The 27921-nt window shown below is 39.9% G+C and overlaps 1 protein-coding gene and 1 long non-coding RNA gene across 8 annotated transcripts; one reads left to right on the top strand and one right to left on the bottom strand.

The window, feature by feature from the left end:
- Window positions 1–1072: 1072 nt before the first annotated feature.
- Window positions 1073–27915, bottom strand: ptprc (protein tyrosine phosphatase receptor type C). 7 transcript variants are annotated; one of them, XM_029708096.1, is made up of 34 exons: window positions 27803–27911; window positions 27601–27704; window positions 18429–18452; window positions 18043–18189; window positions 17667–17729; window positions 17396–17524; window positions 17016–17303; window positions 16734–16763; window positions 16383–16619; window positions 15869–16114; window positions 15547–15669; window positions 13129–13251; window positions 12806–12949; window positions 12463–12612; window positions 11451–11662; window positions 11093–11153; window positions 10704–10812; window positions 10436–10470; window positions 10091–10200; window positions 9772–9862; window positions 8491–8567; window positions 8284–8320; window positions 8083–8180; window positions 7748–7873; window positions 6875–7032; window positions 6563–6698; window positions 5508–5657; window positions 5239–5329; window positions 4729–4862; window positions 4278–4412; window positions 4034–4156; window positions 2741–2907; window positions 2423–2558; window positions 1764–2142 (listed from the first exon to the last, which is right to left on the bottom strand). In XM_029708096.1, exons 2-34 carry the CDS (start codon window positions 27662–27664, stop codon window positions 1807–1809), a joined length of 4290 nt encoding a protein of 1429 aa, XP_029563956.1. In that variant the 5' UTR covers window positions 27665–27704; window positions 27803–27911; the 3' UTR covers window positions 1764–1806. The 7 variants fall into 7 exon arrangements, with proteins under 7 accessions (XP_029563957.1, XP_029563956.1, XP_029563958.1 ...); XM_029708097.1 differs by having other exon boundaries at window positions 1073–2142; window positions 27601–27915; XM_029708098.1 differs by lacking the exon at window positions 18043–18189 and having other exon boundaries at window positions 27601–27915.
- Window positions 25015–27764, top strand: LOC115158788 (uncharacterized). The gene is made up of 2 exons (XR_003868738.1): window positions 25015–25457; window positions 27523–27764. It is a non-coding gene; the product is annotated as an uncharacterized LOC115158788 (long non-coding RNA).
- Window positions 27916–27921: the final 6 nt, after the last annotated feature.

Below are 27921 nucleotides of genomic sequence, written 5' to 3'. Positions count from 1 at the left end.
ACAGAGCAAATGGAATGGCATCAAACACCTGGAAACCATGTGTTTGTTGTATTTAATACCGTTCCACTGATTCCGCTCCAGGTATTACCACGAGCCCGTCCTCCCCAATTAAGGTGCCACCAACCTCCAGTGGTCAGTAGGTCACCCACAAACAACAATATGCATTTTGAAAACATAACCCTTAACAGGGCCGTGAGTATACTTTTGATACAATATGCAACTTTTACAAGCAAATAATGATGCTTATATAGGTATTGATGCTGAAAAAATGAGTGAAATAGGAGTGAATTAATCAAATTGAGAGTTGAGTTCTCGCTAGTCAAATGGGTTTAGCTCATGTTCTCAATGGAATATCACTTAGAATTTGAAATATGAATGGTTCTGAATCTGTGTCAACTATCAGTATCACATTTGTGCCCTTCAGCGTCTTAAATGTGTTCGCCTTTGATATTGATTTCAGAAATGAAGTGCTGGAAGAATGTTCAGTTCACCAGAAATAAAACCTGAGGAATATTATACCATGCAATCATTTTAAATGTTTTTAAAGCCAGGTGTGTTACAAATATATTTTCTGTGTTAGAATCACATGCAGTTTCAAGCTACAATCGGTACATACCGTGGAAAGCTGACAAGTGGATGCTGTCTACTCATCCAAGGACGTGTCCTGTACTTGGGCGACACCTTGTGTCTGGCCGGAGTATTGCAGTTTGAAGAAACACTGGGTTTATCCACCACCCTAATACAGTTACATCACATAGATGTCCACGTTAGGAATCAAAGCTTATCCCATTAAATTCACTAGCAAATCTATAGAACAAAGTGGTTTAAATGGCTTAGGCTACCAGGTTTGAGCCAGTTTACATATTTGCTCTGTCAGTTAGCAGATACTGTTGTCCAGCGTGACTTACAACCAACGCTCAGCACGCCGCAGTAAGTCTTTTCTTCTGATCAAAGCGTTAGGCCAACAGCTCACTGTCTTTTCACAGCAAGAGGAAGGAGGTGGACATGGTGTACAAACTGTCGAGGGGCAGCAGCCAAAATATCTTTAGAAGATTATGAATTCACAGTGAAATGTTTTGACACTCCTTTATTTCAGAACAAAAGTACTGCTTATTCTAAATTAATATACAGGTTTGATTTACGCTTACGGTAGTACAGAAAATAGCTAATCTAATATTAAAATGACAGCCTCCACTTAACTATTTATCAATATATACTAAAAAGCAAAAAAAAATAAAAGAAAACTGTAGTTTGAAAACAGCAATGTAGTGCAAAGTTTGCCATTTACTTTGCTTGTCAAAATAGCACACATTTTTGCAATTTCTACCACAGTTTACCCTACCATGGCCCGAATACGTATTTAGGGCTCTATTCAAACCATATCGCTGAAGCGTTACAGATTTCGTGATCGAAATGTTAAGGTCATTTCCAATTGAGCCGACATATTACCGTGAATGCCGTCTCTGCCAAAGCAGGAATAGGTCCTTTTAAAGAAAAATAATTTGGCTTTTGTGCTGAATTTCCGCGATACGGATTGAAAAAAAAAGCCCTTAGTTTGAATCTGAAAATACGCCAAGTCATAATTTTACAGATATAAAGCTATAAAAACATTTTTAAAAATGGCATAAAAATCCATTTCAAAACACATGTTAACTTCAAATGAAAGCTTTACATGTATAATACATTCAAGGAGTAATTAAACCAAGTATACCAACTCTTATATCCCTCTACTGACCACTGAACACTAACATTGTAAAAGGCACTGAAGTACTAATATCCCATTCAAGCGTCTTTATATAGGTTCTGTCACACCTCCAGGGTGACAGCAGGGCCGTTACTAGCCCCCTCCAGAGGGGTTTTCTCTGTAGGGCTACCTGGCTCATTAGCCTCATCCTCATTGCCCTCTGCTGCAGCACCTGCTTCTTTCCCTGCCACTAGGGGAGTGCTCTCTACTGCCTCCTTCACCACCTCTGCCCCCTGCTGGGTGGCTGTGGTAGCGCTGGCAGGCTGCTCTGCCTTGGTCTCGTTGACGACCTGGATGGAGTCAGCTGCTGCAGCTGGGGCGGTGGCTGGCTGCTTCACTTCCCCGTTCTGAATAGGAAATGATCCCTCCACAGCGTCATACAGAAACTGGTACTGCTCCTGACAGGGTGACACACAGAGACAGACATACGGACAGACGGACAGACAGACAGCGGTGAGAGAGAGAACCATACCAACACACACCCTTCTAGGGACAATCCTCACTGAGACAGTGGCTAGATGATAAGCTACCTTGGAACAGAAACCAACAGATAGTCCTAATGCATGTTGCATTTGACACATTTACGACCTTGTACATCATACCCACAATACAATGTGGAAATGTGCAACAGTATTTCTTCAGACCAGGGTACAGTAGGCCAACGCGTGTCCTACTTACCAGGCTGTGGATCATGCCTTGCCTCTCCTTGCGTAGAGCCTTGGCCACCTGGAACACGTCAACCAGTTTCTCTGTCTCAGCACTGTCCATGATGTTCCACAACGCACAGAACATCCCGGAGCGAGACGAGCCATCACTGAGAGAAGAAGGAGGGATGGAGGGCATTCACTCAGTAAAGAGTAGGGCATTGACTCAGTAAAGAGTAGGGCATTGACTCAGAAAAGAGTAGGGTTTTGACTCATCTTACAAATCCAAATGCCTCCAAGAGTAGACAGACATGTAAACAATGGCTGCAATGGCTCTGAGACTGTGACTCACTTGCAGTGGACCACAACAGGCAGGATCCTCTCTGCCTTGCTGTTGCCATAGCCACAGGTCTGCTTGATGTTCTTGATCATGTCCGTCAAATCCTGAGGCTTCTCTGGGAGTTCTCGTCCCGCCCACTTCAGGAACTGGTACTGTTTCACCTGCCGACTGTCTTTCCTCTGTAGGGACAGGATGGGTTTTTTTCTTTCTTTTTCAAATCACATTTTATTGGTCACATGCGTCGAATACAACAGGTGTAGACATTACAGTGAAAAGCTTACTTGAGAGCCCATTCCCAACAATGCAGAGTTAAAAAAGTAAGACAAATATTTGCTAAATAAAAAAGGAAATAGTAACGCAACACGAACAATAACGAGGCTACATACAAGGAGTACCAGTACTGAGTCAATGTCCAGGAGTACCAGTACTGAGTCAATGTCCAGGAGTACCAGTACTGAGTCAATGTCCAGGAGTACCAGTACTGAGTCAATGTCCAGGAGTACCAGTACTGAGTCAATGTCCAGGAGTACCAGTAATGAGTCAATGTCCAGGAGTACCAGTACTGAGTCAATGTCCAGGAGTACCAGTACTGAGTCAATGTCCAGGAGTACCAGTACTGAGTCAATGTCCAGGAGTACCAGTACTGAGTCAATGTCCAGGAGTACCAGTAATGAGTCAATGTCCAGGGGTACCAGTACTGAGTCAATGTCCAGGGGTACCAGTACTGAGTCAATGTCCAGGAGTACCAGTACTGAGTCAATGTCCAGGAGTACCAGTACTGAGTCAATGTCCAGGAGTACCAGTACTGAGTCAATGTCCAGGAGTACCAGTAATGAGTCAATGTCCAGGGGTACCAGTACTGAGTCAATGTCCAGGAGTACCAGTACTGAGTCAATGTCCAGGAGTACCAGTACTGAGTCAATGTCCAGGAGTACCAGTACTGAGTCAATGTCCAGGAGTACGAGGTAATAGCATGGCTACATACAAGGAGTACCAGTACTGAGTCAATGTCCAGGAGTACGAGGTAATTGAGGTAGATGAGGTAAGTGAGGTAATACAGTATATGGGTTACACCAAGTCGAGTTCAGGTTCACTTTATTTACCTTTCATAATATTTTCCAATGTCTTTTTTGGATTCAAAGACCAATATTAAAACAGTGACAAAGTTGACACAAACACATTTAATTTCCTTAAGTTCTTAATGAAGAGACTTTTAAAAAAAATGTTGGAGGAGAGTTATCACATTGTCTGACGTACATAAGTGGGAACAGCCCTAGACATTCCCTGCAGTTAGTTACCGGTTACCTTAGGGTGACGGATTTGGATACTGCGAGTGGTGTACGCTGGGAGGGTTTCTGTGGCCTTCAACTCCACCTCGATGTCGCTGAAGGTTTTCTTCTCATCTCCCCAGTACGCTGAGCAGAACTCCTACGCATGCAGAGAGAAACACAGACTCACTCAAACAATACATCCACACAATGCATTAGAATAGCACTGCTGTATAACAGAGGTTCTTAGAACCCCCCCCCCCCTTTGTTGTGGGACCCACCTGGTCTCCCTCTGTGAGGTCTGACAGCATGACGATAGTTTTGACCTTCTTCTGGAAGATCATCTGCCAGAAGTCTCCTACGGTCTCGGCTAGAGGGCCCTGGGCTGCTATCAGACTCCTCTGACACCAGTAACCCTGAGCGAGATGAACATACTTTAGATGGTTCACAGGATTCAATCCCATTTTGCTTTGTCGGCTATGCGCCATTTGAAGGTAATTACCTATTGAGCCATCATATGCAGCTTTTACCGTGAATACGGTCTGACAAAGCGTGATCTGATTGAATCCTGCCCCTAGTTTCAGTTAGATTTAACACATATTTATTGTAATGCAACTCATAATAATGCTAACGAGTGAAAATCCTTTTGAGTGAGATCCCTTTGTCTCACATCCATAATCTTGTGTTTGTTAAATTACTTAACATTTCTAAAATGTAAAATGTGGTATGTACATCTATCTGTGTGGCGTTGATGTATTTGGTGGACTCCTCATCCTCTTCGTCAGAAGAATCATCATCATCGTCATCATCTTCCTGGTCATGGCTGCTCTCATCCTCTAGCTTCACCAGAACCCTGTTGTAGTCGTCTGATTGGAATTGATTCAAATACCAGTCAGTTTTAGGAAGTGAAACTTATCTGAGGAACTCTTCAAGGAAGAATTCTTAAAGTGAAACTGAAAGCATTTTAGCAACATGAAATCGTATATTAAATTCAGTTCATATACACCAAGGAAGAATGACATCTTTAAAAAAATATGGTCATTTTCACGTTTTCATAAATCCATGGAATGTTTGGGAATGACATATAGTAAGACATTTTGTGAAGATTTTATGGAAATATAGAGTGAAAAAGCGGGTCGTACTTTTGGACAATTAATAGAACTAAACTTACATTTATTATTATTATTATGATTATTAATAACAAATGATACTGTGCTGGATCTGCCTGAATGCTGTACTCACATGGAATAACAGAAGAGGAGCGATTTTTCTTCTTGTTCTCCTCGTTGATCCCCGTGTTGAATGTTCGCCAGTTCTTGTACCGTGGAAGTCTCTACATTACAGAGCGGTCAGAGAAAACTAGTTGAGTAAGAAGTACTCTGATAACACTTTTATTACATAGGAAAGACGGGAATGGAACAGTGGATGGGAAGAAATGACAGAGGGAAGCAAGAATGGATGAAGGGACAGGATGTAATAACAGAAGGAATAAGTGAATAAGTTAGACTGACCTGGAACTCTGCCTCCAGCAGAGTAGGCTCGTTACTGGGGTCTCTCTGTTTGAGCGTGCCCAGTGTTGGGTGCAGCTCTGCCAGGGAGATCTCGGTCTCTCCAAACTGGTTGTGTTCTATCAGAGCCTGATGGATCAGGATGTACTGAGCCTGACCGGATACACAAGTTAATACACACATTAATACTTAATAATACACACATTAATACACACCTTAATACTTAATAATACACCCAGGGTAATACACACATTAATACTTACTAATACACACATTAATACTTAATAATACACACAGGTTAAAACACACGTTAATACTTAATAATACACACAGGTTAAAACACACATTAATACTTAATAATACACACAGGTTAATATACACTTTAATACTCAATAATACACACAGGTTAATATACACGTCAATACTTAATAATACACACAGGTTAATACTTAATAATACACACAGGTTAATACACATGTTAATACTTAATAATACACACAGGTTAATACACACATTAATACCTAATAATACACTCATTAATACTTAATGATACACACAGGTTAATATACACGTTAATACTTAATAATACACACAGGTTAATACACACGTTAATACTTAATAATACACACAGGTTAAAACACACCTTAATACTTAATAATACACCGAGGGTAATACACACATTAATACTTAATAATACACACATTAATACTTAATAATACACACAGGTTAATATACACGTTAATACTCAATAATACACACAGGTTAATATACACGTTAATACTTAATAATACACACAGGTTAAAACACACCTTAATACTTAATAATACACCGAGGGTAATACACACATTAATACTTAATAATACACACAGGTTAATATACACGTTAATACTCAATAATACACACAGGTTAATACACACATTATTACTTAATAATACACACAGGTTAATATACACGTTAATACTTAGTAATACACACAGGTTATTAATATGCACGTTAATACACACACATCTCATATTCTAATGGATAGAAACTCATAGTCAAATGTGATGACAACTTACCTCCACCTGAACCATGAGGCATCTCTGGCGCCGGAGCTTGACCACGTATCCGTAGATGTCCACTCTGCCCTCAGCCTCCAGCCCCTCCATCATGGCATCGATGCCCATGTAGGTGCCTGTTCTCCCCACTCCAGCACTGCACAAAGTAGTATGGTCAAATTATGAACAATCACTTCAACACAAATATCTAATTCTGGACACAAAAACTCCCAACAGTATAGAAAAATGTAAAAAAATAAAATAAATACACATTTTAAATAAAGAGAGTACAAAACATGTAAAGTACAATCCTGTGTGTGTGTGGTTTTCTACCTGCAGTGGATGACTATGGGTCCACTGAAGAGGTTCTTGAAGGCGTTGACGCGTCGCCTTAGCTTCAGCAGGAGGTGTGGCTCTCCTGGGACGCCGTGGTCTGGCCAGCTGGTGAACTGGATATGGGTCACCTCCCTCTCTGCACTCTTCTCCCTCTTCTACACACACACACACACACACACACACACACACACACATACATTCACACACACACACACACACACACACACACACACACACACATACATACACACATACATTCACACACACACACACACACACACACACACACACACACACACACACACACACACACACTCACACACACACAAACACACACGCACACATTCACACACACGCACACATTCACACACACACACACACACACACATACACACACACACATACACACACACACACATACAGGTGTAGGATCTTAATTTGACCAGTTTCTCACAGCAGGAAAATAATCCTGCAGCAACAGGAAATGTGAATTATTGTGTGGAATATAATTAATGGACATTTTTGTAGGGGTTGGTGTATTTTTTGTTAGGGCAAATGAAGTCTGACATTTTAAAGTGGAAATTACAAACTTTAAAAGCCTTTTTAAACCTCAAATACAAGTTTGCATTTCCTGCAACAACAGGGTGATCAAATTAAGATCCTACATCTGTATAGAGGTGCATGGGGTCACCAGCCAACTTCATACCATTTGTATCTTAATCCTAATCAGACATTCAGTGACTTTGATATATCATTTTAGTTTCATTTTGGCAGTTGTGACAGAGTATCTTTATCAAGAGAGTAACTACCGTGTTTGTGTATTTAAAAATAACAGATATCTCTATATTAACCCTGTGAATATTGACTCACGTTGGTCAAGCTGAGGTGACGGATGATGTAATCGGGACAGTGTTCTTCTCTGTTCAGCTTCACAACAAACTCCTCAAAGATCTCCACCTCTCTTTCAGGAGACGGCCAGTACTGGGCGCACTTGTTCTACAGGGGAAAAACAACACAGAAACAGTCAAATGCCAGTTAAATGTCATAGGAAAATGTGTTCAGAGGACGAGCTGTCTTTTCCTGTTGTTCTGGTTTGAGCTAGCCGTGGGTGTAATCGAAAGGAAGCTCTGCTTTGCAAACCCAAGCAACATGCACACAAACGTGTTAAGCGTATAAACAGAACAGTTTTACTGTTATTTACTTACCCTGTTACTCTCCTCACAACGTGTTACCATGACGATGATAGAGGACTGTTGCTCCCAAACCATCCTCCAGAAATCCCCTACTGTCTCTTCCTTGGGACCTACCACACACACACACACACAGCAGAATAAAGATACAAGGCCAACACAACACGATTCAGTGTGTAAAGATAATCGTCCTCAACAGTAAAAACAGCACTTTACCTTGAGCTGCGATGTACTTCTTAGACTCCTTGAAACCCTGTAATGAAAGACAATTTGGCACAGCACACAATAGGTACAAAATAAGTTGGTATCATTACTAATTACTATGTATAGTAATCACTATATATATAGTATTTTACCATGTAGGGAAATTATGAGATAACTTGAGGACTGTTAAAAGAGAATAACCAAACAAGTCTTCCTTACGTCGATGAAGCTGGCATTGATGTAGTCACAGCCAGTCTCTCCATTCCCAGTGGTCAGCTGGACACGGTTGTAATCGTCTGATTGGACCGAGACATAAGGAAATAACATCACTGATCTGAGAGGAGCAGTGTTCATATAGGATCAGGTGTTCTGCCTTCAGACAGCAGGGTTCATATAGGATCAGGTGTTCTGCCTTCAGACAGCAGGGTTCATATAGGATCAGGTGTTCTGCCTTGGGACAGCAGTGTTCATATAGGATCAGGTGTTCTGCCTTGGGACAGCAGGGTTCATATAGGATCAGGTGTTCTGCCTTGGGACAGCAGTGTTCATATAGGATCAGGTGTTCTGCCTTGGGACAGCAGTGTTCATATAGGATCAGGTGTTCTGCCTTGGGACAGCAGTGTTCATATAGGATCAGGTGTTCTGCCTTGGGACAGCAGTGTTCATATAGGATCAGGTGTTCTGCCTTGGGACAGCAGTGTTCATATAGGATCAGGTGTTCTGCCCTGGGACAGCAGTGTTCATATAGGATCAGGTGATCTGCCTTCAGACAGCAGGGTTCATATAGGATCAGGTGTTCTGCCTTGGGACAGCAGTGTTCATATAGGATCAGGTGTTCTGCCTTGGGACAGCAGTATTCATATAGGATCAGGTGTTCTGCCTTGGGACAGCAGTGTTCACAAAGGATCAGGTGTTCTGCCTTCAGACAGCAGGGTTCATATAGGATCAGGTGTTCTGCCTTCAGACAGCAGGGTTCATATAGGATCAGGTGTTCTGCCTTCAGACAGCAGGGTTCATATAGGAATCAGGTGTTCTGCCTTGGGACAGCAGTATTCATATAGGATCAGGTGTTCTGCCTTCAGACAGCAGGATTCATATAGGATCAGGTGTTCTGCCTTCAGACAGCAGGGTTCATATAGGATCAGGTGTTCTGCCTTGGGACAGCAGTATTCATATAGGATCAGGTGTTCTGCCTTGGGACAGCAGTGTTCACATAGGATCAGGTGTTCTGCCTTGGGACAGCAGGGTTCATATAGGATCAGGTGTTCTGCCTTCAGACAGCAGGGTTCATATAGGATCAGGTGTTCTGCCTTCAGACAGCAGGGTTCACATAGGATCAGGTGTTCTGCCTTCAGACAGCAGGGTTCACATAGGATCAGGTGTTCTGCCTTCAGACAGCAGTATTCATATAGGATCAGGTGTTTTACCTTGGGACAGCAGGGTTCACATAGGATCAGGTGTTCTGCCTTGGGACAGCAGTGTTCACATAGGACCACTTACATGGGAGGATGTCCACGTAGCGGTTCTTGGGCTGGTTGCAGGACTTCTTGGCCTCTCTGACCGTGTTGCGGCTGAAGATCCTGGGGATGCTCTGTAGGGAGAGATGGGATCTGTGAGCTGAATGGTGGAATCACTGGAGCTGAGGTTAGGTGTCTGGGAAACATACAGTAAGTATCTGCCCTAGAAAAAGACTCAACACATCATGGAAGAAACAGTAAATCCAGAGTCATTTCCATTTGATTTCAAACCTTCCTTTGTTTGTGTCTTTTCCCTAAGTGGCTAAGACTGCTGATTGGCCAAGTGGGATTCTAACATTCACCTGAAACTCCTGAAGGAAAAGACGTCCCTCATCGGCGATTTTCCTCTTGTAGGCGTCCAGAAGCACCTCAGATCCGATTGGCTCCACGTTCAGCAGGTTCTCCTCATCACCTAGGAAACACCAATCAGTGACAACCCCCACATACAGGAACAGGAAGAGGTTGTATATTTTTGAAAGGTTTTAATGGAGAGAGTTCAAAGGGTAGAAGAGTCTGTAATCTTGCAACAGTCATAGGACATCTACTCATTCAATTGATGGAGTTCAGCAAGCTTAAGTCTCTATGCACTTAAAGTAGATGGTTAAGAGCGTCTCAATCTGATCAAATTGAAAAATATATTCACTTACTTGGCTGAATCAGCTCAATCTGTTCATCATTGTTGCTGTGGAAGAAACAGTAATATCAGAGGCTCTCTTTCTTACCTAAAAGGAGAGGATAGCAGATCTACTGTACTGGTGAATACCATCCTCTACAGCACTAAATAGCCAAACTAGAACGGATCTAACGAAGCTACAACATACACAGCTACCTCTTCAAATACAATCTGAAGGTAATCTGAAGCCTACTGTAGCATTTAGAGACTTCCTGCCAGACAGGAACTGACTAAATACTCACTTGGACTTCTTGCGCTGCAGGATGTAGATCTTGTAGAGAACGAAGAGGAGAGCCAGAGACGTCAGGATGATGAGGAACACAAGGAACCCAATCACAGCTTTGTCATTGTCTGAAAACAGATGAGAAAGGTTTCCCATTACAACATGGTAAAGGGACATTTACTCAACAATTTAATGTCAACACTGAATGCTGTTTAGCCTACCATTAATGTAGGGAGGAGGAGTGATAAACGGCTACTTGGTCATGCAGTTGATCAAAGTCATATTATTTTGTTAATAGGAGTCAGAGAAAGGTAATATTCATCCAAATCGTATCATTTTAATCAGTCTGACTTGAGCATATTTATTGCAGGCTTCTGCATAAGATTCTGGAAATGTAAAACTACTTACAGCGAGTAACAATGTCTTTTTCTCTTGGTTTACTCTGATGTTTCCCATTGTGTGTAAAGATCTGAAAGAAGAAGACATTCATATATGATCCATCCACCACAATAGTTCCTGGTCCCCACAAACCCACTGTGTTAACAGGAACGCACAATAATCAAGCCAATAGTCTCTTTAATGATCATCCTGTTCATGTGAACACATTACCTGAGAGACATACTGGAGAAACACCATTTCTACATATTCTGTTGAACTCATCTACGTACAGTACATAGAGCATTTCATTCAGCAGTATCTAACGCCACCATATATTACAGCATAGTCAATACATTAGGTTTTACTATATGAATGTTGAATAACGTACCTGAACTGTATAGTCTGTTAAATAACTGAGGTCCTCAAATGTAAAACTGCAATTTTTATGTTTTTGTGTCTTAGGAAGACCAGACCCAGTGATCGTTGCAATGTACAACCTTTCCTTTCCCCTCCACTTATTTGGCTGTAATGGCGTACATTTAATGATAAAAGCATTATTCTGAGTCCAAGTTACATTCGGGTTGTCCACCATATCAGGCACTGTCAAACACAAACATAGGCCACAGATTACATTATGGTCATCCTGTTCACCAACAGATTGCATGTAGTTATCTCATGTACATATCATACTCCATGACTTTGTCCCAGATCACCGCAACATGTTTAGAGACATAGCTGCCATTTAATACAGTGATTTCTTCAATAACTGCATAGCTGCCATTTAATACAGTGACTTTTTCAATAACTGCATAGCTGCCATTTAATACAGTGACTTCTTCAATAACTGCATAGCTGCCATTTAATACAGTGACTTCTTCAATAACTGCATAGCTGCCATTTAATACAGTGACTTCTTCAATAACTGCATAGCTGCCATTTAATACAGTGACTTCTTCAATAACTGCATAGCTGCCATTTAATACAGTGACTTCTTCAATAACTGCATAGCTGCCATTTAATGCAGTGACTTCTTCAATAACTGCATAGCTGCCATTTAATACAGTGACTTCTTCAATAACTGCATAGCTGCCATTTAATACAGTGACTTCTTCAATAACTGCATAGCTGCCATTTAATACAGTGACTTCTTCAATAACTGCATAACAACATTTAATACAGTGACTTCTTCAATAACTGCACAGCTGCCATTTAATACAGTGACTTCTTCAATAACTGCATAGCTGCCATTTAATGCAGTGACTTCTTCAATAACTGCACAGCTGCCATTTAATACAGTGACTACTTCAATAACTGCATAACAACATTTGTTGCAGTGTCTTTGAAGTTGATGTAGTTCTTAACGTCTATGAATGACATGAAATACAGTATGATGCACCTACCTCCAGTAGCAGTCTGGATTGAGAGTTGATCTTGTTTAGGTATGTTGATGGTTGTCTCCTTGTACTTTACTGGCTGTATAGAGCAGACATAATTTGTGTAAGCATCCAGGCCATCGATGACACATTTCTGTGTTTTAGATTTGCTGCAAACTGAAACGGAAAGAAGAGATGAATAAAGCATAGAATTAACTATCTTATTTACTATCTCTACTAATGTTTCATATACACGTGTATATATAATTAGCGGAAAATTAAGAAAAAGAGAAATGAAGAATTATCAATTTAATGTTGTGGTAGAATATTTGTTTTGGTCATAGACAGGAATTTAGATTGTGTATCTTACCAGGTTTATTACTTGTACTATTTTCACAGCAGCAGTTGTATGTGAGGTGCTGAAGGTCAGAGGGTCGGCACTTAACAGAGGATATCTCCCATTCCAGACTGATGGAGATATTTGTGGATTCCTTCTTAGCTTTTATGACCACATCTGTAGGATACAACAGTAGGAATTACACCAATAAGCAAACTGAAGTGATATTCAACAGCACCAAATTGTTGTGTGTGGCTGCTATTTTATTTTTTAAAGATTTTAACATGCCATTTGAGAACATACTAGCAGTAGTAGGACTGTAAAATAAAGGACTACCAAATCAATGTTGAACTTACCACACTCAATCCTAAATGAAGTGGTATTTTCCATTGTTCTATTGGCGTGGTTAATACGCCCGGTACAAGTGTAGTTTGTGAAGGGTTCCAACTCAGATGTTTTCAAAGTGTTGTTGTTTTGTTCTGATGGAGGGAAATGAGAAACAGATACATTTTAATCATCCATTTTGTAGAACTGTCCAGTACAGTATAAATCTATTCTATATAAAATATGAAATAAATAGTATCTTATCACATATATTAATGAGGATGAGTTATTTATTCCCGTGCCCCCTCAGCACAGCAGGACATTCATAACCTTCAGTGTGGTTTTGATTCAGTCCCTTACTGATCTTAAATTAGTGGTAAATGTTAACAAAACCAAGTTTATGTTGTTCTCTAGGTGTTATAAAATGTATCCTAAAGACCTGCGTAGCCCAAATTGAGCAAGTACCCCCATTATAAGTATTTAGATTGATGACAGCTGACCTTTAAAACACATATTGAAAAATGTAAAAAAATTAAAACGGAGAATGAATATTGGCTTCCTGTATAGAAATAAATCCTGCCTCACTTTTGAAAATGGGAGGAAGATTGTTCAAGCCTCTCTTCTCCCAGTATTTACAGGGATATAATCTTCATACAGTGCATTCGGAAAGTATTCAGACCCCTTGACTTTTTCCACATTTTCTAAAATGGATTAAATCGTTTTTTTCCCCTCATCAATCTACACACAATACCCCATAATGACAAAGCAAAAACAGGTTTTTAGAATTTTTTGCTAATTTATTAAAAATAAGAAACTGAAATATCACATTTATATAAGTATTCAGACACTTTACTAAGTACTTTGTTGAAGAACCTGGGCAGCAATTACAGCATTGAGTCTTCTTGGGTACAAGCTTGGCACACCTGTATTTGGGGAGTTTCTCCTATTCCTCTCTGCAGATCCTCTCAAGCTCTGTCAGGATGGATGGGGAGCGTCACTGCATAGCTATTTTCAGGTCTCTCTAGAGATGTTCGATCGGGTTCAAGTCCGGGCTCGGGCTGGGCCACTCAAGGATATTCAGAGACTTGTCCCAAAGCCACTCCTGCAATGTCTCTTTTGGCTGTGCGTTTAGGGTCATTGTCCTGTTGGAAGGTGAACCTTCTCCCCAGTCTGAGGTCCTGAGCGCTCTGGAGCAGGTTTTCATCAAGGATCTCTCTGTACTTTGCTCCGTTCATCCTGTCTCGGAGCTCTACGGACATTTCCTTCAACCTCATGGCTTGGTTTTTACTCTGACATGCACTGTCAATTTTGGGACTTTATATAGACAGGTGTGTGCCTTTCCAAATCATTGTCCAACCCATTGAATTTACATTTACATGTTAGTCATTTAGCAGACGCTCTTATCCAGAGCGACTTACAGTAGTGAATGCAGACATTTCATTTAATTTCATGCATTTTTTTGTTCTTCTACCAACTGAGCCACAGGGAAGGCCCCACATGTGGACTCCAATCAAGTTGTAGAAACATCTCAAGGATGATCAGTGGAAACAGGATGCACTTGAGCGGAATTCTCATAGCAAAGTGGCTGAACACTTATGTAAATAAAGTATTTCTGTTTTTTATTTTTAATACATTTGCAAAAATGTCTAAAAAACATTTTTTGCTTTGTCATTATGGGGCATTGTGTGTAGATTGCTGAGTTTTTTTATTTTATTTAATCCATTTTAGAACAAGGCTGTAATATAACAAAATGTGGTAAAAGTCAAGGGGTCTGAATACTTTCCGAAGTCACTGTACATGCAGCAGCCTTTGTTTAAAAACATTTCGATTCACTGAGCCCTGCGTTTTATCACTGGATAAAAGTTTTGTACACATCATTGCCTTTTATACAGTTCTGTTGGCTGGGAGTCTCTGACTACCAGAAAGGCCTAACATTGGCTACTATTTGTATATAAAGCACTTCTCCAGAAACTCCTATACTACCTCACCTTACTTCTTAATTGGAAATCCAGTAATTATCAGACTCAAGGTCAAGACTGGCTGGTTCTAGAGGTTCCACGGGTCTCCTCTGAGTTGGGGAAGACTGCATTTAGTTACAGTGCCCCTTGCTGCTGGAATGACCTACAGGTCACTTTGAAACTTGATTCTCTGGTCTCAAAAGGTCAGTTTAGAACTCTAACGAGGAACGTGTTAAATGAGGATTGGATCTGTTTTGATTGATGTATATCTTGTGTCTATTGTTCCCTTTTTAATGGAATGTAATTGATTTGTAATGTTGTAATTGGAATTTTGTAGAATTGTATTGAAATTATCATGCTTGAGTTATTGTTCTTAGGGCACCAAGTGGAAATTGGTTACCCTGGTTAAATAAAGGTTAAATAAAAATAAAATACAAAGGTAGATAAATCTGAAAAACATTATTATGTTATGAAGTGTGTTTCTCTGCTTACCCTTGCAGGTGTAATTAATGGTTAGAGTCCCATTACATTTCATTGGCTCATTTTCCCACTTTATTTCTGCAGGAAGTCGTTCAGGCGGTACCAGGACAATTTTTTTGGCATGTAGGAAACTTTCTGTTAGAGAAATTAAACAATGAAACTTAATGATCTGAAAGCAATAATAGTAACTTTATGGTTATGTAAAACTTTAAGAGGTACATTAACTTGATCAAATAGAACATTGACAAATCTTTCTTTTGTATGGTCTTTCTTTTCCCTCATGGCACCACAGTTTGTAACTGGGCCTGAATGCAACATAACAGAATCAACCTACCGACGGGGATGAGTTTTGTTTTGGTAAAGTTGGCACACGTCTCTGGAGCAAAGTCTCTATTGACTTCTGAGCAGAAGTCGTCCGGTCTTAGCTCAAAACATAGCTTATTGGACCTGTTTCTGCATGTGTGGGATCTCATTTGGGATTTCTCAAGGCTCATCGGAATTGCTTCACTGATATCCCAGTCACTCAAATAGCAAATAGACCCCGGTATGCAGTCAATGTCTTCCACAATGTCGTCTTCTTCTGCAAAGGAGTAAGCATCAGAGCTATATGTAGAGGTGTAATCGTTCTACATCCACCAATAGGACAACAGTTATCTCCAGTCATAAACCTTCTAAGCGGTTGTCTAAACTAATAGTAATCCTTTGGAATTTCAATTGTGGTTCTTTCTCATGATTGACAGTCTTGAATCCAAGGAGCACCTTTTTTAAATATTTACTCTCTAACATATGACATTGCGTGATTCCTGATGTATCATTCAACAGTGTAATGCTCAGTATGTTTGACATACCCAATCTCCAAGTGGTCAGATTTATGTTTCCTTTGAGTTCACATGCAGGCTGAATCTCCATCACTGTGTAGATACTGCAAGGCTTCAATGACTTCACCTCTCTAGTGGGGTTCACCAGTTGACGCCAAACAAGGGTTTGTCGTGTTTCATCCTGGTACGATATGTTGTATGTGTCGTTGGTTGAGGGGATTAAATCAATCTGAAAGCCATATTTAACAGGCTTGACCGTGTATGTACCTATAAGATTAAATGAAAAGATTGATCATTATTTATTTATTTATTAATTCAGGTGAACTATCCATATCATGCATAGTCTTAGATTGCATCTCAAACCGAAGAATTGGAACTCACACTTTGGTGGTGTTGGTTTAGTCTGGCTGCCTGAAAGATGGAACAGACAGGTGAGAATCCACGAGAACAACGTTACATTACAACATCACAACATTCCATTACAACATCACAACAATCCATTACAACATCACAACAATCCATTACAACATCACAACATTCCATTACAACATCACAACATTCCATTACAACATCACAACAATCCATTACAACATCACAACAGTAGGAGAAACATGATCTACTATCTATGGACACAACACAGCATCCCATGGAGGAGAGGCCAACCTGTGGGGATAGTTGTAGTGGAAGTCAGGGTGCTTGCAGGTGAGGTTTGGTTGTGGATGGGTGGAGTGCTTGTAGGCAAAGATGGAGATGGAGAGTTGGAGTTGTTTGTAGGCAAAGCCTGGGTTTGAGAGGTGGAGGTGTTTGTAGGAAAGGCCTGGGTTTGAGAGGTGGAGTTGTTTGTAGGAAAGGCCTGGGTTTGGTTGAGGGTGCTTGCAGGGTCAGATGTCTGGGTTTGGGCGACTGCAGTGCTTGCAGGGTCAGAAGTGCTTGTGCTCGAGCCGCCAGTTGCTATAAAATAGAGAACGACACACTTTTGATGTGAGACAGAGACAATACATTTTACAGCATTAACAGACGTTAATGCAGGAGGTATACATTACCGTCAGAGAGGGTTGCTTGGCTTGATGCCTGAGTGATGTTGTTTGAGGTGGGGGTAAGCGAACTGAGTGGAGGTGAGAGGGTGGTAGTGGTCGTCGTGGTGATGGTGGTGGTGTTTGGAAGTAAGGGGCCTGATACAAATCATCTCAGTTAGAGAGAGAAATCACAATAAATATCAAAATGTAAAAAAAATGATGTGATCAGCTCCTGGTAATGCTTATTTTCCAACAGACCCAGCATGTCTCTACGAGAGATTCTGCTTTGCAGGTTTACCTGTGGAGTCGTTTACACTCTTGGTGGGTTGTGTGGGTGAAGGAGTGGAGATGCTGCTTTTGTCTGTGGATAAAAGTGACAGAGTGAGTGCTGCAAAGTTTCTTCTGAGGAGAGTGGAGGCAGGAGAGAAGTGAGTGGATAGTTGGTTGGTTGTTTGGTTGGTTGACTGATAGAGGCTCAAAACTACAATGCTCTTGTTCTTATTCTGAACTTACCAAGCCATGTTTCCTCCGTGACCTAGACAGTGTGTTTAAAAGCACCATAACTGATTTTTCATAACTAAAACTCTGACTTCACCTTAGTGAGAGAGAAATCAAACGTATCACTGATGTCAACAGAGGTAGCCTACACCTGGACACTCCAGTGGAGTATTTACCTTGGTCCTTTATGGGTGGAGGAGTGGCTGAGTTGGATGCTGTCTGAGAGTTTAAAGGTGTGGTGGGAATGCTTGGGGGTTTGTTGGTGATGGCTTGGGGGTTTGTTGGTGATGGCCCCCCTGGTGGGGGTATTTCTGCTGTGGAGCCTTGGATGAGAGAGTGAGAGTGAGAGTGAGAGTGAGAGGCTGAGATGATGATTTTACCCCATAGAGCTAAATGTAGAAGCATAGGATTTCTATGGGGTTGACCAACTTGTTCCTGCATCTGAGCATTAATGTGAATAGCACCCACAATCATGCAACGGTCACCTTCAGATGTGGACAAATCATGACTGATTCTGGGGGTTAAAGACATGAATTAGAGAATAACTTTAAGACCAACTGACCTGTGGAATTTGTTTCCACTTCACCTAAAAAAATGAGAGAATTATAGTTTTGTCATTGTCACTTTTACATACACACATTTAAGTCATCATCAAGGACTTATGGCCAACATTACTATCTAACATTACATCAATCTGAGTAATTATTTATCTGAAATGAACTGCTATAAACATTGACCAACATTGTATTTGGTCAGATTCATCAAACACATAACTTCCTCCAAGGCTTTACCCTGTATATCACAGGAGGCTGCTGAGTGAAGAACGGCTCATAACAATGGCTGGAATGTAGAAAATGGAATGGTATCAAACGCATGGAAGCTCTGTGTTTGATGAATTCGATACCATTCCATTCATTCCGTTCCAGCCGTTACTACCCGTCCTCCCCAGTTAAGGTGGCACCAGCCTCCTGTGGTGTATATATTGACTTCCTTACTGCTCGTAGCTAGCCGGGGAGGAAAGGGCGTTGTTAGCAGTAGTGGTTTGTGTGTGAGTGTGAGTGTGGCATAACCTGGTAGCCATGGTAACTCGGAGCAGAGCGAACACTCTATTTCAGCATCCGACCACAGTTTCCTGCTTCGCATCAAGCCCAGAGATGAGAACACAATCCCCTTTCTGTTCGAAGAACAGCAATCGTTCATCTTCAGTTTTGTCACAACTGCAGATGTACAGTATGATATTTGACTATAATGCACACAGGTGTGAACGCACCAAGTCTCTTGACCATTTTAAATATATATATATATTTATTTTTTTACATCACATGAAATAGGTATGGAATGTGCCAGACCCAATTACACCTTCAAGGTCTGGTCTACTTTGAGATGATTTGAGTTGTTAACCTTGTAGTGTATTTCCTGTAACCCAAACCCTGAGCTTCTAAGGCAAAAAGCAAAAAGCAGCGACTTAAAATGTTTACTTCCTTATTTCAATACAATTAGGTTGTCACAATGTTTCAGCATACACTTGCTTTGGTTTGACTTGACCTGCAAGTATTTTCCTACATAGGCCTCATACAAAACGACACAAAATGAAACAGAAAGAAAGCACTTAGAGCTCTAGAAGTATTCAACCCAAAATAAACTGCTGTGTTTCTCTTCCATTTTAACAGAGACCTACAACAGAAATGAGAATGTGACAGAGGCTGCTTGAACAATAATTAGACTTCAGGAAGTGGTATTTTTTGCTCAACTCTGGTTTCTGTGTTTTAGTGTTTCCAAGGGAGACGCACCCTGCACTGACATTTTACTGGTCTGCCCACCCAATGAAAACCTGGTCAGATGCTGCTGTCGTGACTGGCTGGGGATTCTTTTTGTTACTTTTTCACACTACTACACCTCTTCAGTATTGAAGGTGTTACTCTCAGTTTGTGAACATGTAACTGAGGTAGTGGGTGAACTACCTCAGAACCATGGTTCATTACCACCAGTGAGTCTGCTATCAAAGTTTGACTGCAGAAGTGAAATGTCTTCACACATCCAGTGTAGGTTGTTTGCAGTTGCGTTTGAGACAACAAAAAAATCGACCATCAAGAGAAAGCTATGCCTTTACTTATTAATGGAGAGCTGGTTGCTATGTACTTTGCATAGAGGCTTGTGGGGGTTCTGGTGGCTCATTCTCATCAATGGCAAGATGGCCAAGGTGGGGTGTGATGAAGTGATACAGATGGCCAAGGTGAGGTGTGATAAAGTGATAAAGATGGCCGAGGTGAGGTGTGATAAAGTGATAAAGATGGCCGAGGTGGGGTGTGATGAAGTGATACAGATGGCCAAGGTGAGGTGTGATAAAGTGATAAAGATGGCCGAGGTGGGGTGTGATGAAGTGATACAGATGGCCAAGGTGAGGTGTGATAAAGTGATACAGATGGCCAAGGTGGGGTGTGATGAAGTGATACAGATGGCCAAGGTGGGGTGTGATGAAGTGATACAGATGGCCAAGGTGGGGTGTGATGAAGTGATACAGATGGCCAAGGTGGGGTGTGATAAAGTGATAAAGATAGCCAAGGCGAGATGTGACGAAGGCTATTTCCCCCAATCTCTCTCTCAAAATCTACATTTAATCCATTTTAAATTCAGGCTGAAACATCACTAAATGTTGAAAAAAATCTAATGATGTGAAAACTTTCTTCAGAAAATATTCTCACCCCTGTATATATAAATATTTATACAGTGATTTCAGAAAGTTTTCACACCACTTGATTTGTTCCACATTTTATTGTGTTACAGCCTGAATTTAACATGAATTAAATTTAGATTTTGAGTCACTGGTCTACCCACAATACCCCATAATGTCAAAGTGGAATGTATAATTTTTGTTTGACAAATTAATAAAAAATGAAACGCTTAAAATGTCTTTACTCAATGAGTATTCAACCGCTTTGTTATGGCAAGCCTAAATAAATTCAGGAGTAAACATGTGCTAAACAAATCACATAATAAGTTGCATGGACTGTACAATAATAGTGTTTAACATGACTTTTAAATGACTATCTCATCTCTGTACCCCACACATACAATGTCTCGCAAAGAAGGGCACCTATTGGTAAATGCATTTAAAAAAGCAGACATTGCATATCCCTTTGAGCATGGTGAAGTTATGAACTCACATTGGATGGTGTATCTATACACCCAGTTACTACAAATATAGTTGCCAGAGAGGAAGGAAACCACTCAGGGATTTCACCAGGAGACCAATGGTGTCTTTAAAAAAGTTTGTTTAATGATGTGATGGGAAAAAACTGAGGATGAATCAACAACGTAGTAGTCCACAATACTAACCTAAACGACAGAGTGAAAAGAAGAAAGCCTATACAGAATACAAATATTCCAAAACATGCATCCTGTTTGCAATAAGGCACTAAAATAAAACTGCAAAAAATGTGACGAACAAATGTACTTTATGTCCTGAATAAAAAGTGTTATGTTTGGGGCAAATCCGATACAACACACCACTGAGAATGATCATGTTCAATTCTGAGTGATTCCATGCAACTTATTAAGCAAATGTTTACTCCTGAACTTATTTAGGCTTGCCATAACAAAGGGGTTGAATACTTATTGACTGAGGACATTTCTGCTTTTCATTTGTTATTAATTTGTAAAAATTTCAAAAAACATAATTCCACATTATGGGGTATTGTGTGTGAATACTTTCTGAAGGCACACTATATATATATATATATATATATATATATATATATATATATATATAGTCATATATACTAGTCATATATATATATATATATATATATATATATATATATATATATATATATATATATATATATATATATATACGATGCATTTGGAAAGTATTTAGACCCCTTGACTTTTTCCACATTTTGTTACATTGCTTTTTTTCCTCATCAATCTACACAAAATACCCCATAATGACAAAGCAAAAACAGGTTTTTGGAAATGTTTGCAAATGTATAAAAAATGTAATAAACAGACATACTTTATTTACATAAGTATTCAGACCCTTTGATATGAGACTCCAAATTGATCTCAGGTGCATCCTGTTTCCATTGATCATGCTTGAGATGTTTCTACAACTTGATTGGAGTCCACCTGTGGTAAATTCAATTGATTGGACATGATTTGGAAAGGCACACACCTGTCTATATAAGGTCCCACAGTTGACAGTGCATGTCAGAGTAAAAACCAAGCCATGAGGTCGAGGGAATTGTCCGTAGAGCTCCGAGAGAGGATTGTGTCAAGGCACAGATCTGGGGAAGGGTACCAAAAAATGTCTGCAGCATTGAAGGTCCCCAAGAACACAGTGTCCTCCATCATTCTTAAATGGAAGAAGTTTGGAACCACCAAGACTCTTCCTAGAGCTGGCGGTCCGGCTAAACTGAGCAATCAGGGGAGAAGGGCCTTGGTCAGGGAGGTGACCAAGAACCCGATGGTCGCTCTGACAGAGCTCCAGAGTTCCTCTGTGGAGATGGGAGAACATTCCAGAAGGACAACCATCCCTGCAGCATTCCACCAATCAGGCCTTTATGGTAGAGTGGCCAGACGGAAGCCACTCCTCAGTAAAAGGCACATGGCAGCCCAATGGTGTTTGCCAAAAGGCACCTAAAGCACTCTCAGACCATGAGAAACAAGATTCTCTGAACTGATGAAACCAATATTGAACTGAATGCCAAGCGTCACATCTGGAGGAAACCTGGCACCATCCCAATGGTGAAGCATGGTGGTGGCAGCATTGTGCTGTGGGGATGTTTTTCAGCGGCAGGGACTGGAAGACTAGTCAGGATCGAGGGAAAGATGAACAGAGCGAAGAACATAGATTCTTGATGAAAACCTGCTCCAGAGTGCTCAGAGCCTCAGACTGGGGCGAAGGTTCACCTTCCAACAGGACAACAACCCTAAGCACACAGCCAATACAATGCAGGAGTGGCTTCGGGACAAGTCTTTGAATGTTCTTGAGTAGCTCAGCCCGAGCCCAGACTTGAACCTGATCGAACATCTCTAGAGAGACCTGAAAATAGCTGTGTAGCAACACTCCCCATCCAACCTGACAGAGCTTGAGAGGATCTGCAGAGAAGAATGGGAGAAATTCCCCAAATACAGGTGTGTCAAGCTTGTAGCGTCATACCCAAGAAGACTTGAGGTTGTAATTGCTGCCAAAGGTGCTTCAACAAAGTACTGAGTAAAGGGTCTTGAATACTTATGTAAATTTGACATTTTATTTTGAATACATTTGCAAACATTAAAAAAACTATTTTTGCCTGTCATTACTGGGTATTAATGTAGATGAATGAGAATACAAAATAAAATAAAAATGTAGAATAAGGCTGTAACAAAATGTGGAGAAAGTCAAGGGATCTGAATACTTTCCAAATGCACTCTATGCTTCAGAACCAAAAAGTTGCGTGTCTTGATTGTTGACCAATGACTAGTCACCGGCATTGGCGCACAAAGGTGAACGCGCATATCCTGATTAGTGACTAGAAATAACTTGTTTCATTTCCTCCAGTTTTTCCTGGCAAACAGAGTTGGCCTATGTTTATCATCCATATAAAATACAGTTTATCAATCTACTACAGACTCATCTCTGCCAGAACATGGAAAGTACTGATAGAAAGCCTGATATATTAATTTTAACTTTTAGTTTTTTGTTTATTATTCACTTTCATTTGCAATCTTTTGCTTTTAACCAGCAACTATTTCAGTTTATCATTGAAGTCAAAGACAATTTTTTCCTTGATGTTAAAACAAGACTTTGGCTTTAAATGTGATATTGTCCCTTGACTTTTTTATTAAAACAGTATTTGATTGTATATTTTATTTGGCTAATTGATTGATAATTTTCATATTTCAGATGAGCCTAGTTTGGCTGCCTAGTAACTCACAAGTTTTGTACCACTTTTTTTTGGGGCATTGCGGGTCAAAATGTCAGCAAGACCACTGGGATACATGATGATGGCAACAAATGGAGTTGGTTTGGTTATAGTAATGGATATAGTAATGGATTTAGGAATGGATATAATAATTGATATAGTAATGGATATAGTAATGGAAATAGTAATTGATATAGTAATGGATATAGGATTGGATATAGTAATGGATATAGGAATGGATATAGTAATGGATATAGTAATGGATATAGTAATGGATATAGTAATGGATATAGTAATTGATATAGTAATGGATATAGGAATGGATATAGTAATGGATATAGGAATGGATATAGTAATGGATATAGTAATGGATATAGTAATGGATATAGTAATGGATATAATAATTGATATAGTAATGGATATAGTAATGGATATAGTAATTGATATAGTAATGGATATAGGAATGGATATAGTAATGGATATAGGAATGGATATAGTAATGGATATAGTAATGGATATAGTAATGGATATAATAATTGATATAGTAATGGATATAGTAATGGGTATAATAATTGATATAGTAATGGATATGATAATGGATATAGTAATGGATATAATAATGGATATAGTAATGGATATAATAATGGATATAGTAATGGATATAGTAATGGGTATAATAATGGATATAGTAATGGATATGATAATGGATATAGTAATGGATATAATAATGGATATAATAATGGATATAATAATGGATATAGTAATGGATATAGGAATGGATATAGGAATGGATATAGTAATGGATATAGTAATGGATATAATAATGGATATAATAATTGATATAATAATGGATATAATAATTGATATAGTAATGGATATAGTAATGGGTATAATAATTGATATAGTAATGGATATGATAATGGATATAGTAATGGATATAATAATTGATATAGTAATGGTAGGCCACAGTATTTCTTAAAATGTTCTATTTTGACTGGAATTGTATTGGTCATTGTCAATAAGTGCAGCATTTATTCCAGTTCAAAATAGTCTTGCAAAACACTTTACTCCTCAGATGGTGCTGCTTTCCCATCTTTTTCTAATATTTGCTCAAATGTTATTTTTTGGGGGGGTGCCATTTTTCTTGTTTGAGCAAGTAATATGGTTATTGTGGCAGATGTTTGTGTAAATTTTATGTTTAGGTTTTCAATATATCCCAAACTGTTTCTGTATATTGGTTATTTTGGGGGGGTGCCAAAAAAAAGCTCTATGCACAGCCTTGCTCTCTCTCTGTCTCTCTCTATAATTTACATTTACAGATAAGATGTTGTTCTGCTAAGCCTCATCCCCATCTTCACCACATCCCCCTCTCCTTCCTGAAACGCTAATTTAATCATACAGCTCTATGAACATTTCAACACCGCTTCTTCATTTCAAAAGCTTCTGCTTTTCTCTGGTCATTTTCTTAAATTTTCTCAGCCACGACCGGCACGCTTATTAGGCAGGATTAGGCCATCGCCTATGGCGGCAGATTGACGAGGGTGGAATTTCCTGAGCTGAACTGACCAAGATGTACCTCCAACAACAATACATAAAACCTCACGTAATTCTGCCCTAAAACAATGACAGCTTTTTAGGTGTGCGTTGATGCAGTCCTGTGATAAGCAGTATCCACTTGGTCAAAGGTAGGGGCACAAAATATTTTGCTTCTCCACTCCCAGCACGCCTCTCCAGGATGCTGTTGGAGAGATGCATTGCTGCGGAACTCTACCAATGTTCCGTCAAAAAAAATGATCTAACATAAATCATGTAGCAGACATAGAATACGGTAGAAAGAGTATGTGGCCTTTTCTGTAGCCTACAGGCTGGAGATACAATGGATGACAATGTAGTGAGACAGACACTTTTTACATCATGCGGGTTTCTCCAGATCAAATAGCCTAAACTAAAGTACGCCCAATCAAATAAAAAATGTGCTGTCATGTTAACAAACAACATATCCTAAAACCAAGACAGGTCAAAGTAAAATGGACAATATGGAATGGACAATCACAACTGTTGTCCAGGAGTTTCACCTCATTGTCATGATCAGTGGTTTCAAGTTTGTATCCTAACATTTTTGACAATCTGAAAATAGCGAAAAAGAAAATACTTCTGCATTTCCCGCTGTGTAAACACATTGCAAATAGGCTCACGATAACTCCAGATATAGTTGGGTAGCTGATATTCATAGCTTAAATAGCCAAATTGATTAGTTACAGGAATCAGGATTAAGAAAGCCAACGCCACAGCCTGTTTTACAAAATGGTGGGCCTACCACATGGATGGGCATTCATAAATTCCATCGTGGCCGACACGGTAGGTTACACCCCACTAAGCACGAGCCGTCTTTTTTTCTTTTTTTGTGTGTTTTAAAAACGGTAGGCTTACCACATAGACCAGGCAATACTGTAGGCTACACCTCAGTAAGCATGGGCCGACGCATTTTTGGACTTCTTTTTTTGGACCGGCCTGACTTCCATGTCCACGGACATTGATTTTTGGTCCGGTCCAGACCAAATCTAAATCAATAATGTTTGGTTCAGATTTTGTCCAGGTCGGAGTAGGCTTGATTTGTCCCAAATAAATCAAGGCTATAAATTATATATTTTCAACTTTCATTCAGAATCAAAGATGAGCCTGATTTCAACATCTGGGAAATACATATTTTCAACTGTCATTCAGAACTGAAATTAACCTGATTTCAACATCTGGAAAATATATTTTTTTCAACGTCCTGGAAAATATGTATTTTAAACGTATGGAAAACACATCTTTTCACATTTAATTCAGAACCTAAATCGAACCTAGCTTCAGCGTCTGGAAAATATATATTTTAGACCTCTTTTCAACTTAATTTTGCTTACTGGGGCGATTGTAGTTTTGCCGGTGCATTTTTTTGGTCTCGCCTAGTGTGGCAGAACGGCAAGGACCGGCCCTGATCTCAGCTATAGCTATACCAGGAAGTGCAGACAGGCCGCTCAAAATGGAACACGGAAGTGGTTGAGCTGTGATCTGTCTAAAAAGAACCCCACATCTAAACTCTATGTGTCTTACTGCAGTTGGTAGAAGTACATTCTACATTCAGAACTTTCACATGTGTTGGAGATTCATGCTAAATATACACAAACGATGGTGCACTTTTGCACACAGAGCAAGAGGTTTTGAATGTAGCATTGTTGCACAGTGAAAGGCAGGTATTAGCTTCAGATTATTTCTTAGATGTTAAGTCCCTGATCTAGATAGATATCTAATCACTGAACGCATTTTAGTGGACCAAGTTAAGAGTAAAAACTTGACGAATCACTAATCGGGTGTGTCCTTTCTCTAAGGGGAACATGAGAGGACCAACTCAGCAGACTTCTCTTTAAAAGCTAGTCCTCCAGCTGATGCCCACCCAGACAGTTTAGAAGGACTTGACAATCTCAGAGTTACTCTATTCCAACTCACTTTTAATAGTTAAACCAAACAAAGTTATTTGCATTTTGAATGGTCTGAAAATAAGTATACCATATCCTGCTTTAACCACAGCCCTTTATCACTCTCTCAAACATGATTGATCCATTGTCAACATTAGAAATGCCTGTAGAAAAATGACTCAAGTAAATCTGATTTTATCAACCTTATTATATGCACCTGTTGCACTCTTTGAGTGACCGCATCGGGATACATTTTCTAAAACAATTCCATGTACTTTATTGGTGATTTTAGGCCCCACAGCCCTGTTACCATTAAAGGGGTAACATCACTCCCATCAGTCCCATCCCCTGGGTATCATACTGTACTTACATATGGCCAGCTCTATGAGCCCAGTACACAGCAGCAGGATCTTCAGTCCATAGAGACCTGCCATGTCCAGGAGCAACGATCACTCTACCCAGAGACCATACGTCCTAAAGGTAACGCCAAAAGAAACTCTTAAAATGTATCCGTCTTACTCTCAACAAACAAAAAAAAAAAAAACTTTGAAATTGTGTGTATTCGTCTTTACGTATGTCTTCCCTCCGGTCTTATCAGCGGACACAGCTTCCTGAATGTGTTCCCCTAACCCTAAAACTCGCCTCTGGTCCCTCAGCGCTACGCGACATGTGATGTCACAGCTAGCTGAGA

This window comes from Salmo trutta, chromosome 22 (assembly GCF_901001165.1).
Source record: "Salmo trutta chromosome 22, fSalTru1.1, whole genome shotgun sequence".
Taxonomy (NCBI): domain Eukaryota; kingdom Metazoa; phylum Chordata; class Actinopteri; order Salmoniformes; family Salmonidae; genus Salmo; species Salmo trutta.
Note: the sequence above shows the minus strand (reverse complement) of the source record. Positions and strands in the feature narration are given on the sequence as shown.